The sequence below is a fragment of the Bos taurus genome, chromosome 4 (assembly GCF_002263795.3).
Source record: "Bos taurus isolate L1 Dominette 01449 registration number 42190680 breed Hereford chromosome 4, ARS-UCD2.0, whole genome shotgun sequence".
NCBI classification, from domain to species: Eukaryota; Metazoa; Chordata; class Mammalia; order Artiodactyla; family Bovidae; genus Bos; species Bos taurus.
Genome location: NC_037331.1, coordinates 27,852,064 through 27,865,758, shown reverse-complemented (window position 1 = coordinate 27,865,758; position 13,695 = coordinate 27,852,064). Strand labels below are relative to the sequence as shown.

Below are 13,695 nucleotides of genomic sequence, written 5' to 3'. Positions count from 1 at the left end.
ACACACAGTTCAAAAGCATCAATTCTTCAGCGCTCAGCTTTCTTCACAGTCCAACTCTCACATCCATACATGACCACTGGAAAAACCAAAGCCTTGCCTAGACGGACCTTTGTTGGTAAAGTAATGTCTCTGCTTTTCAATATGCTATCTAGGTTGGTCATAACTTTTCTTCCAAGGAGTAAGTGTCTTTTAATTTCATGGCTGCAGTCACCATCTGCAGTGATTTTGGAGCCCAGAAACTGTTTCCACTGTTTCCCCATCTATTTCGCATGAAGTGATGGGACTGGATGCCATGATCTTCGTTTTCTGAATGTTGAGCTTTAAGCCAACTTTTTCACTCTCCACTTTCACTTTCATCAAGAGGCTTTTTAGTTCCTCTTCACTTTCTGCCATAAAGGTTGTGTCATCTGCATATCTGAGGTTATTGATATTTCTCCCAGCAATCTTGATTCCAGCCTGTGCTTCTTCCAGCCCAGTGTTTTTCATGATGTACTCTGCATAGAAGTTAAATAAGTAGGGTGACAATATACAGCCTTGATGTACTCCTTTTCCTATTTGGAACCAGTCTGTTGTTCCATGTCCAGTTCTAACTGTTGCTTCCTGACCTGCATATAGGTTTCTCAAGAGGCAGATCAGGTGGTCTGGTATTCCCATCTCTTTCAGAATTTTCAACAGTTTATTGTGATCCACACAGGCTTTGGCCTTTGAGTCATTTATATTTCTGAATGCCTTATCATAACAAGTCTCCATATTACGAGCCTCAGGAAATTTGGAAATAGACTAATTAAATAGAATGAGGATCAGCAAATTGAGGTCCAAGGGATAAAACCAGCCCACTGCCAAATATTGTACATAAAGTTTTCATGTTAGATCCATGAATCAAGGCAAACTGGAAGTGGTCAAGCAGGAATGGCAAGAGTGAGCATCGACATTCTGGGAATCAGTGAACTAAATTGGACTGGAATGGGTGAATTTAACTCAGATGACCATTCAATCTACTACTGAGGGCAGGAATCCCTTAGAAGAAATGGAGTAGCCATCATAGTCAACAAAAGAGTCCAAAAGGCAGTACTTGGATGTGATCTCAAAAATGACAGAATGATCTTTGTTCATTTCCAAGGCAAATCATTCAATAACACAGTAATCCAAGTCTATGCCCTGACCAGTAACACTTAAGAAGCTGAAGTTGAATGGTTCTATGATGACCTACAAGACCTTTTAGAACTAATACCCAAAAAAGATGTCCTTTTCATTACAGAGGACTGGAATGCAAAAGTAGGAAGTCAGGTAACACCTGGAGTAACAGGCATTGGCCTTGGAGTACAGAATGAAGCAGGGCAAAGGCTAATAGAGTTTTGCCAAGAGAATGCACTAGTCATAGCAAATACCCTCTTCCAACAACACAAGAGAAGACTCTACATATGGACATCACCAGATGGCCAATACTGAAATCAGATTGATTATATTCTTTACAGCCAAAGATGGAGAAGCTCTATACAGTCAGCAAAAACAAGACAGGAAACTGACTATGGCTCAGATCATGAACTCCTTATTGCCAAATTCAAACTTAAATTGAAGAAAGTGGGGAAAACCACTAAACCATTCAGGTATGACCTCAAACAAATCCCTTATGATTATACAGTGGAAATGAGAAATAGATTTAAGGGACTAGATCTGATAGACTGAGTGTCTGATGAACTATGGACAGAGGTTTGTGACATTATACAGGAGACAGGGATCAAGACCATCCCCAGGAAAAAGAAATGTAGAAAAGCAAAATGGCTGTCTGAGGAGGCCTTACAAATAGCTGTGAAAAGAAGAGAAGTGAAAAGCAAAGGAGGAAAGGAAAGATATATCCATTTGAATGCAGAGTTCCAAAGAATAGCAAGGAGAGATAAGAAAGCCTTTCTCAGATATCAGTGCAAAGAAATAGAGGAAAATGATAGAATGGGAAAGACTAGAGATCACTTCAAGAAAATTAGAGATACCAAGGGAACGTTTCTTGCACAGATGGGCTCAATAAAGGACAGAAATGGTATAGACCTGACAGAAGCAGAAGATATTAAGAAGAAGTGGCAGGAATACACAGAAGAACTGTACAGAAAAGATCTTCATGACCGTTAATCATGATGGTGTGATCACTCACCTAGAGCCAGACATCCTAGAATGTGAAGTCAGGTGGGCCTTAGGAAGCATCAGTACAAACAAAGCTAGTGGAGGTGATGGAATTCCAGTTGAGCTATTTCAAATCCTGAAAGATGATGCTGTGAAAGTGCTGCACTCAATATGCCAGCAAATAAGGAGAACTCAGCAGTGGCCACAGGACTGGAAAAGGTCAGTTTTCATTCCAATCCCAAAGAAAGGCAATGCCAAAGAATGCTCAAACTACCGCACAATTACACTCATCTCACACACTAGTAAAGTAATGCTCAAAATTCTCTAAGCCAGGCTTGAGCAATACATGAACCGTGAACTTCCAGATGTTCAAGCTGGTTTTAGAAAAGGCAGAGGAACCAGAGATCAAATTGCCAACATCCACTGGATCATGGAAAAAGCAAGAGAGTTCCAGGAAAACATCTATTTCTGCTTTATTGACTATGCCAAAGCCTTTGACTGTGTGGATCACAGTAAACTGTGGAAAATTCTGAAAGAGATGGGAACACCAGACCACCTGACCTGCCTCTTGAGAAACCTATATGCAGGTCAGGAAGCAACAGTTAGAACTGGACATGGAACAACAGACTGGTTCCAAATAGGAAAAGGAGTACATCAAGGCTGTATATTGTCACCGTGCTTATTTAACTTCTATGCAGAGTACATCATAAGAAATGCTGGGCTGGAAGAAGCACAAGCTGGAATCAAGATTACTGGGAGAAATATCAATAACCTCAGATATGCAGATGACACCACCCTTACGACCGAACGTGAAGAACTAAAGAGCCTCTTGAAAAAAGTGAAAGAGAAAAAAAAAGAAAAAAGTGAAAGAGGAGAGTGAAAAAATTGGCTTAAAGCTCAACATTCAGAAAACGAAGATCATGGCATCCAGTCCCATCACTTCATGGGAAATAGATGGGGAAACAGTGGAAACAGTGTCAGACTTTATTTTGGGGGGCTACAAAATCACTGCAGATGGTGACTGCAGCCATGAAATTAAAAGACACTTACTCCTTGGAAGAAAAGTTATGACCAACCTAGATAGCATATTGAAAAGCAGAGACATTACTTTACCAACAAAGGTCCGTCTAGTCAAGGCTATGTCACGTATGGATATGAGAGTTGGACTATAAAGAAAGCTGTGCACTGAAGAATTGATGCTTTTGAACTGTGGTGTTGGAGAAGATTCTTGAGAGTCCCTTGGACTGCAAGGAGATCCAGCCAATCCATCCTACAGGAGATCAGTCCTGAGTGTTCATTTGAAGGACTGATGTTGAAGCTGAAACTCCAGTACTTTGGCCACCTGATGCAAAGATTTGACTCATTGGAAAAGACCCTGATGCTGGGAGGGATTAGGAGGAGGAGGAAAAGGGGATGACCGAGGATGAGATGGTTGGATGGCATCACCAACTCAATGGACATGAGTTTGGGTAGGCTCCGGGAGTTGGTGATCGACAGGGAGGCCTGGCGTGCTGCAGCTCATGGGGTTGCAAAGAGTTGGATACGACTGAGTGACTGAACTGAACTGAAAGTTTTAGAGAACATGGTTATTTATATTCATTTGTATATTGTCTATGACTACTTTTATGCTATTAAGGCAAAGTTGACTAGTTTAACAGAGACTGTGTGACCTATGAAGATCCTAAATTGTTTGTTATCTTTCCATAAATGAGAAAGTTTGCCAATTCCTAAACTACAGCATTCTGAGTATCCTTACTTTCATTTGAACTCAGAATTTTATTTAGAATAGCAAGATGTTCATTTTAGCATAAGCAAGACTTTCTTATCTCTATATATGTCCAAACCAAAGAGCTGATTTTCTTTTACATTTCTTGAATTTTTTCCTTGAACTTTCCTCAGAAGACAGAAAAGGTACTCACTTTATTTGGAAATATTTTCATATGAAGAATAAGTTTGATGTGGAAAGGGTAGACTTTTCCATAATGTTGCTGTATTAATTAGATATCCAGTTGGAAACCAAATAAATCTTGGCCCCCACCTCTGTTACTCTCAACATACAAAAATCACTTCTAGGTTGATTAGTGTTCTAAATGTGAGATGATGAAAACAAAAAAGAATGTTTTATTCATTTGGAATATGTTAAGATTTCTTAAACATGACATAAAGAGTGCTATGAAGGAAAAAATAATAATTTATTGGACTATATTAAAGCTAGAAACTTCTGACCAAAATCCAAACTGTAGTAATACCAACTGCTGGTGAGGATGTGGAGAATGGGAACTTTCATTCATTGATGATGGGAAGGCAAAGTGGTACAGTCCCTCTAGAAGACAATTTAGTGGTTACTTATAAAGCTAAATATACTTTTAGTACAGTGCAACAGTCATGCTCCTTGGTATTTATCCAAAGAAGCTGAAAGAAGTTTTAGCTCTACACAAAACCTGCACATGAATATTTATGACAGCTATATTCACAATTGCCAACACTTGGAAGCAGCCAAAATGTCCTTCAGTAGGTGAATGGATACATAAATATCTAAACGAGGAAATATTATTCAGTGTTAAAAAGAAATGAGCTATAAAGCCATGAAAACAAATGGAGGAAACTTAAACACATATTCCCAAGTGAAAGAAGCCAATCTGAAAGTTACACACTGCATGATTCCATCTATATAACATTTTGAAAGGACAAAACTGTGGAGTCAATGAAGAGGTCAGTGATCCCTTCAGGTTAAATATGCAGAACATAGAGAAGCTCTAGAGCAGTGAAAATACTCTGTATTATAATGATGGATATAGATCATTACACATTTATCCAAACCCATAAAATGTACACCAAGAGTGAATCCCAAGATAGAACTGTGGACTTTGGTAATAATATGTCAGTATAGGTTCATCAGTTGTAACAAAAGTACCACCCTGGTGGGAGATATTGATAATGAAGAAGGCTATTCATGTGTAGGAGCAGGATGTATATGGGAAATCTTTGTGCCTTTTCTTCAATTTTGCTATAATCCTTAAATGCTCTAAAAATATTTGTCTTAACAAAAATAAAGTGACACTTATTTTCATCAAAAGACAATCATTAAGCAAGTGAAAAAGAAAGCCACAGAGTAGGGAGAGATACATGTAATACATATATATGACATAGGACTCGTAGCTGAATAGATATACAGTGCTGCTGCTGCTGCTGCTGCTAAGTCATGTCAGTCATGTCCAACTCTGTGCGACCCCATAGACGGCAGCCCACTGGGGTCCTCTTGTCCCAGGCAAGAATACTGGAGTGGGTTGCCATTTCCTTCTCCAATAGATATACAATAAATTATATAAATTATATATGTATATATAATTTACATATATAATTATACATAAATTATAAAAATTAGCAAAACCAGTTAAAGTGGGCACTTTACTAAGGAGCAGTATAGTTTTCAATCTCATTTGTAATCAGGGAAATGCAAATCAAACTCACAATATGACATGTGGGCATATCTTCAGTAGCTTGAAAATGCCAACTGTTGACAAGGATGTGACGGAATTGAAATTCTAATACATCACTGATGACAGTATAAATTGTTACAACCATTTTGGGAAACAATTTATCATTAACTACTAAAGCTGAACATACACACACAACCTATTCTACTTTGGTGTCTGAAGAAGTGAAAGTTGCTCAGTCGTGTCCAACTCTTTGTGACCCCATGGACTATACTGTCCATGGAATTTTCCAGGCCAGAATATGGAAGTGGGTAGCCTTTCCCTTCTCCAGGAGATCCTCCCAACCCAAGGATTGAAGAGACCCCAGGTCTCCCACATTGCAGGCAGATTCTTTACCAGCTGAGCCACAAGGGAAGCCCAAGAAGTGGACTTCCCACTGGAGTGGGTAGCCTATCCCTTCTCCAGTGAATCTTTCCAACCCAGGAATCAAACTAGGGCCTCCTGCATTGCAGGCGGATTCTTTACCGAGCTATCAGGGATACCAAACAGGAAGACATAAATATTCTCATCAAAGTTATGTGCAAAAATATCCATAGCATGGCTGTTTGTAACAGGTAAAAACTAGAAATTACCAAAATGTTTATAGACAGTAGAAGATATATGCACACAATGGATTACTATTCAGCAACAAGAATAATGTACATGAATCTCATTTTAAAATGTTGAGTGAAAGACACAAAAGAATACGTATAGTTTATTTTATATACTGCTCAAAAATTGGCAACATTAATCTTAGAAGTCAAGAATAATACTTTGGAGAGTGTTCTGTGACTGCATATAGTTAGGACATTGTAGGAGTGGTTGAAATAGTGTCAAGTCACATACTTCCTGTTTTTACGTAATCTCTGATTTCAGTGATGCATTCTATTGATAGTTCTCAATTTGGGCAGTGGTTTCATGAGTTTGCTTACTTTATGAAAATTCATTAAGCTGCACATATACAGCTTGTGAATTTTTAAATATATGTATTAAACTTCAAAAAAAGTTTACCTAAGATAGAAAATTAAATAGATGCATATACATTCTTCTAACTCTAAAATCAGTGAAGGCCGTAAACCATGAATAATTTGAATGAAGTCAGAAGAGAATGCAGGCCCCTTCTCTAGGTCAGCTAAGGGAGTGTTTGTTAGACTTTCCTCCCTTCAATCATGACAAACATCTGCCTTTGTTCTATTTTATCATTTCCCCTAAAATTGCTTAATGAATCTGTACTAATAAGAGAAGGGGCATGAAAAAGGGAAGAAAAGGAAGAGTTTTAATAAATTTGGGAGAGTTAAGTTCTTTGCTTTACTCCCTGGATACTTTTTTATCTACTTTTCTCTCCTTAACACCCTTAATCCCACACTCCAACACCCTTAGCAATTATTGCTCAAGTTATTCTTGGTCATTTGTTTTTCCTGCTTTGATTCTAAATACAATGTAAGAGTACAGCTCTTCTTCAACTTGTGATGGGGTTACATCTAGATAATATCCAGATATTGAAAATCAAATTATAGGTTAGGTTCACTATACCTAACCTATTGAAAATAATAATTTAGCCTAGGCTGCTTTAAATGTGCTCAGAGTTGAGCAAAATTATCCAACACAAAACTCACTTTATAATAAAGTGTTGAATATTTTGTGTAATTTATTGAATTCTGTACTGAGAGTGAAAAACAGAATGGTTGTATGGGTACAGAGTGGTTTTAAATGAGTGGATTATGTACCCTCACCATAGCACAGATGATTGGGAGCCATAGCTTGCATCCACTACCCAGCATTACAAAAGCCATGTCTTACTGCATCTCACTAGCCAGAGAAAAGATCAAAATTCAAAATCTGAAGTATAGTTCCTACTGAATGTATATTGCTTTTGCATCATAGTAGTCAAAAACTCATTTAAGTCAAACCATAGTAAATCAGGGACCATCTGTACACACAAAATGTTTAATGATGGCCAATAGGGGTAAAGTAGGTAATAAACTAAGCAGAGCTGACTGTCATTTCATAACCATTTCCTGAAATGATCTTGAGCAGAATTTGTTGAGGGCTTATCAAACTCTTTTCAAAAGCCTCCATGTAGATCACTGAAGAATTTATAAGCTATCTATAGGCCTAGAACCCAAAGGAATCAAGTTTGAATTGAACTTCCTTTAAGCCTCAGTTGGGGTTTTAAAAAATGTTTCTCTCTTAACTTTCAAATCTAGAGATGAAAATAATGTTTCTTTCCAATGAGATGGTCTGTTTTAAACCATATACTACTCTACAAATTTACTACATTTACTGTTTATTTGTTGTGGAACAAGATAGCCACAAAACCATTTTTTAAAATAAAGTGGATGTTTCAAAATAAGCAGAGAAAGTGATTTCACTTATTACTGTTCTATAATTAATTTCATTTACAAACAAAAAAGTGTTAATCATGATAACTTAGATTTTAACATTTTTCTCTATGTCACCATGATTAGAGCCTTGTAAGATAAACAAATTATTGTGGACAAACAGAAATGTTTATATTGGGATTTTATGATAAAATTGAGAATGTAGTTTTAAATTATTGTTATAGGTATACATAGTAAGACATTTTAATAAATTCAGTAGTATCTTAATATTTCAACCAATACTGTGCATTATTCCTTTCATTTTTCTACACATTTTTTTGTGATGTGATGGTTGAAATACTCATTTCCTTGGATAAAATCAAAGAATTTTAGTCTGTCTACAGCCATACCATCCTGAATGCTTCCAACCTTATCTGATTTTGGAAGAATTTTAGTCTAAGGAAAGTGTCTTTTAGAGTCTCAGGATAGTTTCTGACATTCATTTTAGTAAGTTTAAAATTTAAATTTCTATCATGTTTCCCTTCATTAAATGTCCCAATGTATGTTTCATGTAGAACTAGATTCTCACTAGGTGAGATATTCATTCCACTCATGCATGCGTTTAAAAGGGAAAGAACAAGTCATGCGAAACATTCAGTAGCTAAAAATAAACTATGAAATTTATCCAAATGCTTAATAATACATTAAGTTAAACAGGAATTAGAAGGCATGTTACTGCTTGTCAAAACAAAACTTAATCCTCTGGTTTACTTATTCTTTAGCCATGGTTGAAATTCCAATTCTTTTTTATCTTTCAGTCTTTGAGAGAAGTTTGAAGTGAAGTCACTCAGTCGTGTCCGACTCTTTGCGACCCCATGGACTATAGCCTATCAGGCTCCTCCATCTACGGGATTTTCCAGGCAAGAGTACTGGAGTGGGTTGCCATTTCCTTCTCCAGGGGATCTTCCCTACCCAGGGATCGAACCTGGGTCTCCCACATTGTGGGCAGATGCTTTATCCTCTAAGCCACCATTTTTAGTAAAAGCCAAATAGGTACTCTCAGTCAGAGATATTCTCATTACATCTTTCAGGGACATTAATTTTTATTCTTTTCTACTTGAGTTATCACAATGTAAATTGGAGAGTGAAAAGTAAACACAGCAAGGGAAAAGAAAACTAATTAAGGGACAAAAGAGCAAAGGAGAGAACCCAGACACAATTTTTTTTAATAAGAAAAATAATAGAAAGCCAAAAGAAGACTCCAAGATTATATTGCTTTAATAGGATCTGGGAGTACTCACAGAACGGCAGACTAGGAAAAGAAAAAATATTGTGCTTACCTGTTAGAAGCAGGCAGTTTCTGGGAGCTGTCCAATGTACTAACATAAGCATCCCAGTCACTGCTTACCTCAATAGGAATTGATGTCTTCGTATTTCTCCCTTGAACCAAGGCGTCTCTGCACTCATCTTTTTAAGCTTTCTTTTAATACATCTTCAAAATGATTTTCTTAGGTGTTGTTTTGCCCCACCCTGTCTCTTAAAAATCTTTACATTGAATAATTAAATATAGCTATTGGCAAAAAAGAAAACTGAACTCTTCTATGTTAAAAAAAATATATATATATATATACATGAGATATATTTGAAATCAGTAAAATTTTATTTTAGTTATACCAAATTTATAATCTTTATTCACCTCAAAACAAACAAACAAACCCTCTCACAATGCAGTATAGTTTCTAGGCTTAAATCTTGCAGGGTGGTAATGAGGAAATGTAACCAGATAGAAGTGTAAAGATTATTCTTTGTTCAGGGATACCAATCAGCAATTTAAAGTTTGAAAGAATTCTCCGCGGAGGGTGAGCTGATCGAGCAATTAGTTTATCAAAAGGTGAATCGAAATTTTGAAAGGAGACTGAAGTTGTTTTGTTTGGGGGGAGGGTTTGCTTTCCTCCCACACAGGGATTATACAGTGAAGCACGCTGGGAGAAACACTCTGAGCTTCTCTTTTTCATGTTATTGCCATCATCACTTTTTGCCCTCTAAGTAAAATCCTTTACGTGGGTGGGGGATAAAGGTTAGGAAAGGAAAGTCAAGTATCTCAATTGTTAGATTGATTATAGCGAAACAGATTTTAGAAGCCAGGGTTCGTAAAGCGGCAGGAGAGCTGTTTACCTTGCAGTGGAAAGAGAAAGAGGACTCCAAGAGCGACTCTGGGGAATGCCCCCTCGCCCCTCCTACGATGCTTACTTAAGCTAATGGAAGATCTTGCCTTTCAGTAGCCGCTGCACTGGGATACCAGACAAACAGCTCCCCTCGACCCCTGGCAGACAGGGCCCCTCTTCTGGACATCATTAAAAGCACATGCACTTGTCTCACACCCATTGGCAGCAGAGGGTGGCAAGATTCGGAACTCCCACCCTGAAGCCAAGGAGAAGCCAGAGCGGTGGAAAACATCCTTGCTTTGAAAACCCAAAGCTAAATTAAAGAACTACATGAGACAAGGAGCTTGAAGAATATTAGTTGGCTGCGGGAGTGTCGAGACAAACAAAAAGCACAGCAGGTAAGAGCTGGAGGTTGTTGCCAAGAAGGAACTGTCCCAGGTGGCAGGGCGGAAAGGATCGCAGAATTGGAGGCCTATTCCTTTGAGTCTTTCCGGCGTTCTCAAGCTTGTCTTCTTCCATCAGTTTCGAAAGGAGGGACGTTGTCAGAGCCTTCCCTATCGGTGCAGCTAATCCTGTTATCAGCTTGGTTATACATATTAATGTCCCTGACCCTTCGGTGATGGTGACCCATCAGATTCAGGGCTGTTAGGAAGGCCGTCACCAGGCTTGCCCCTCCCTTCAATAAACCTATGAGACGCAGGGCCAAGCAGACGCGATGGCAGCCTTTCCCGAGAGCTGCGTGGACGCCACCGTCCTGGACTTCGTCGCAGACCTATCCCTAGCCTCCCCGGGGCACCCTCTCCTCTGCGACTTGACACCTAGGGTCCCCTATGGGAACCACCAGGACCTTGTGCTCCGAGACGGAAGACCCAGGAGTCTGGCGCGTTTTGAGGAAGAGGATCCAGAAGAAGAGGAGGGGGAAGGAGAAGAGGGGGAAAACGAGGAGGAAGAGGAGCACGGGAGAGGCGCCTCCCTACTGGGCCGCCCCAAGAGGAAAAGAGTGATCACCTACGCCCAGCGCCAAGCAGCCAACATCCGCGAGAGGAAGCGGATGTTCAACCTCAACGAGGCCTTCGATCAGCTGCGGAGGAAGGTGCCCACTTTCGCTTACGAGAAGAGGCTCTCCCGGATCGAGACTCTACGCCTGGCCATTGTCTACATCTCCTTCATGACCGAGCTCTTGGAGAGCTTGGAGAAGGAAAGAGACTGAGCCAGGGTCGGGTGGAAGTGTCTGCCCACTCCTTGCCTGGGCGCGCACGGGTTTGGGGTGTTTGAAGACCCAGCAGTGGGTGCGACGGAAAGGCCAGGAGGGGCCCTCCCAGACAGAACGGCTGGCCTTCGCAGGAGCTTGGTTCTGGATTATAACATGTCCACAGTCCTCGAGAGGCATGGAAGCCGTAGATTTAATATATATGCGGTCGCTGTCGATGGAGTATGGGGCAGGAGCCGGCGAGGCGAGTGAGGACGAGCTAAAACCGAGTTGGGGCAGTCGAGGCCCACGTCCCCAAGCAGCGTCTGTCGGGCGGGTGGGAAGCTAACCCTCCCCGCAGTCGGGAGACTTCGGGAGCGTCTGTGCAGTCCTAGCTTTTAACTTTTCTTTCTTTGTTTCTTCTTTAATATAACTATAAGGAGATATTCCTTTTTTTTTTTTTGCCTCTAGAATCGGCGCTGAGCCATCCCAGGCAGGCGCTCCGCTCCGGCCCGTGCTCGTGGGGCGCGGGAAGGGGAGAGGGGCGGAGAGGGTGGTCCTAGTCCGGTGAGGAGTGAGGGTTACTGGGTCTTCTGAGAGGCCCAGGGCGCTCCGGCTCTCTCGTGCGGTCCTCTTAGTCTTGTCGAGAGGCAGAATGAAGGAAATGAGAAACCAGGAGACATTATTCCCCTCCCCTCGCCTCCTCTCCCTCCCCTTACCTTCCCCTCCGCTTAGGCTCTAAACAGCAACCCTGGTGTGGCCCCTCCCGGAGTAGGATGCTTGAACCGGGAGGGAACTGGGGACAGCTCCAGCTTACGCGCTGGGGGTGCAGCTGGGCTTACAAGGCGTCTCGGGCCCCCGGAGCCTTTACCACCTACAGTTGTTTCCCCTGGTCGCCTACGGGGGAAAAGGGCCGGGTCTTCCCAGGGGCAGCCCCACCAGAGCGCGCACTTTCAAATTTTTAGCTGTACGTAGGGAAAGATAGTTTTCATTCTAGTTGCATCTAGGGATAAGGGAGAGAAAACCTCAGAGGAGGAAATTCATTCTTCCACTTTGCCAAAAAGTGTGCGATGGAGATGAGTTTGAAGCAAGATCGTGCTGAGGGGCTCCCTCCAGTTTGGAAGGTCTGCCATTCCACAGTTCTTTTGTGCTAAGGAAGAACTTCTGCCAACAACTGAAACGGGGTTCTTAAGATAGCAGTAGGTAAGTGAGGAGAGGAATCAGAATGAGTAATCCCCATCTACTGTAAAGTGAATAAATCGTATTGTTCCAACACTATATTTTGCTCTCACCTCGCAAATCCTTGGGCGGATGTGCACAGACACACACAGGTCTCCCTATTAGCCTTTTAGAAACGTGTTTCATTTTATTAAGAAGTAATATATACTCATCCTAAAAAGTTTAGAAAATTAAAATTTAAGAATAAATTTAAATCACTTCATGTTACCACATAGCGTTTTAATCTATTTCTTTTAGTCTTTTTTATACAGATATAAATTCAATGTGTTAAACAAATTTGGGATACTTTTGGAATTTGTCCACTCAGCATTATAGAATGAGCACTCTTTCCTTGACTTTAAGTATTACTCAAATGTAATTTTGATCACTGTATTTTATTATTATATCCATGTATCACAACTTCACTCCAGTACTTACAAGTGGATGGCTATTTTCTCTTTTAAAAAATAAATGATGATGCAAGAGCACTCTTATAAATATTTTCTGTGCCTATGATAATTTCCTGATACTAAGTAACTAGAAGTGAAACTTCTGTACCAAGTGAACATTCAACTTTGTAGCTAAAGGCCAGATTGCCTTCCGAGCAGATCTGCCAGTTCACATACTTTCCCATCAGCATTATAGGCATTTGCTTGTCCTGGAAATTAAAAGTTTTCCTAGTTCTTCTATCTATGGGAAATGAATTAGTTCTGAAATGACCACTTTCCCAAAGATGATTTCTTTTTTTGAATATTGTTTCTACCTCTACCATAAGAATATTAGGATAAATACGTAAAGGAAAAAATGTAACCAACTAAACCAAACAACAAAACCAGGGAGTGTTTTGTTTTGTTTTGTTTTGTTTTTTTCCGCTCTAGCACTTTTAATAAAATAAACTGAAATTTGGACAGTGACCCCTATATTAGTTTTATAAAATAAAATTACTCATTTTCTCTTTTTCTAGATAACTTTTTGGCTACTAGAACTAGCATACCTGTATTTTTAAAGATAAATTTAAAATTGCTCAATTCAGTATGTCAAAAGTAAATGTATCTCAACTCATCATCAAACTGTACTCAGCTTCCCAACTTCTTATGTAGTGCTAGTGGCTCCATCAAGCCCTCATTTATCCAGTTATTTATTTATTCAATTTACAAAGTGTGTTGACATTTTACATATAGGGTGAATGTGTTCAAAATCGAAAGGGTTTA

The 13,695-nt window shown here is 39.8% G+C and overlaps 1 protein-coding gene across 1 annotated transcript; it reads left to right on the top strand.

The window, feature by feature from the left end:
- The first annotated feature begins 10,141 nt into the window (after window positions 1–10,141).
- FERD3L (Fer3 like bHLH transcription factor) lies at window positions 10,142–12,958 on the top strand. The gene has a single exon (XM_010804068.4). It carries the CDS (start codon window positions 10,793–10,795, stop codon window positions 11,285–11,287), a length of 495 nt encoding a protein of 164 aa, XP_010802370.1. The 5' UTR covers window positions 10,142–10,792; the 3' UTR covers window positions 11,288–12,958.
- The last annotated feature ends 737 nt before the right edge of the window (window positions 12,959–13,695 follow it).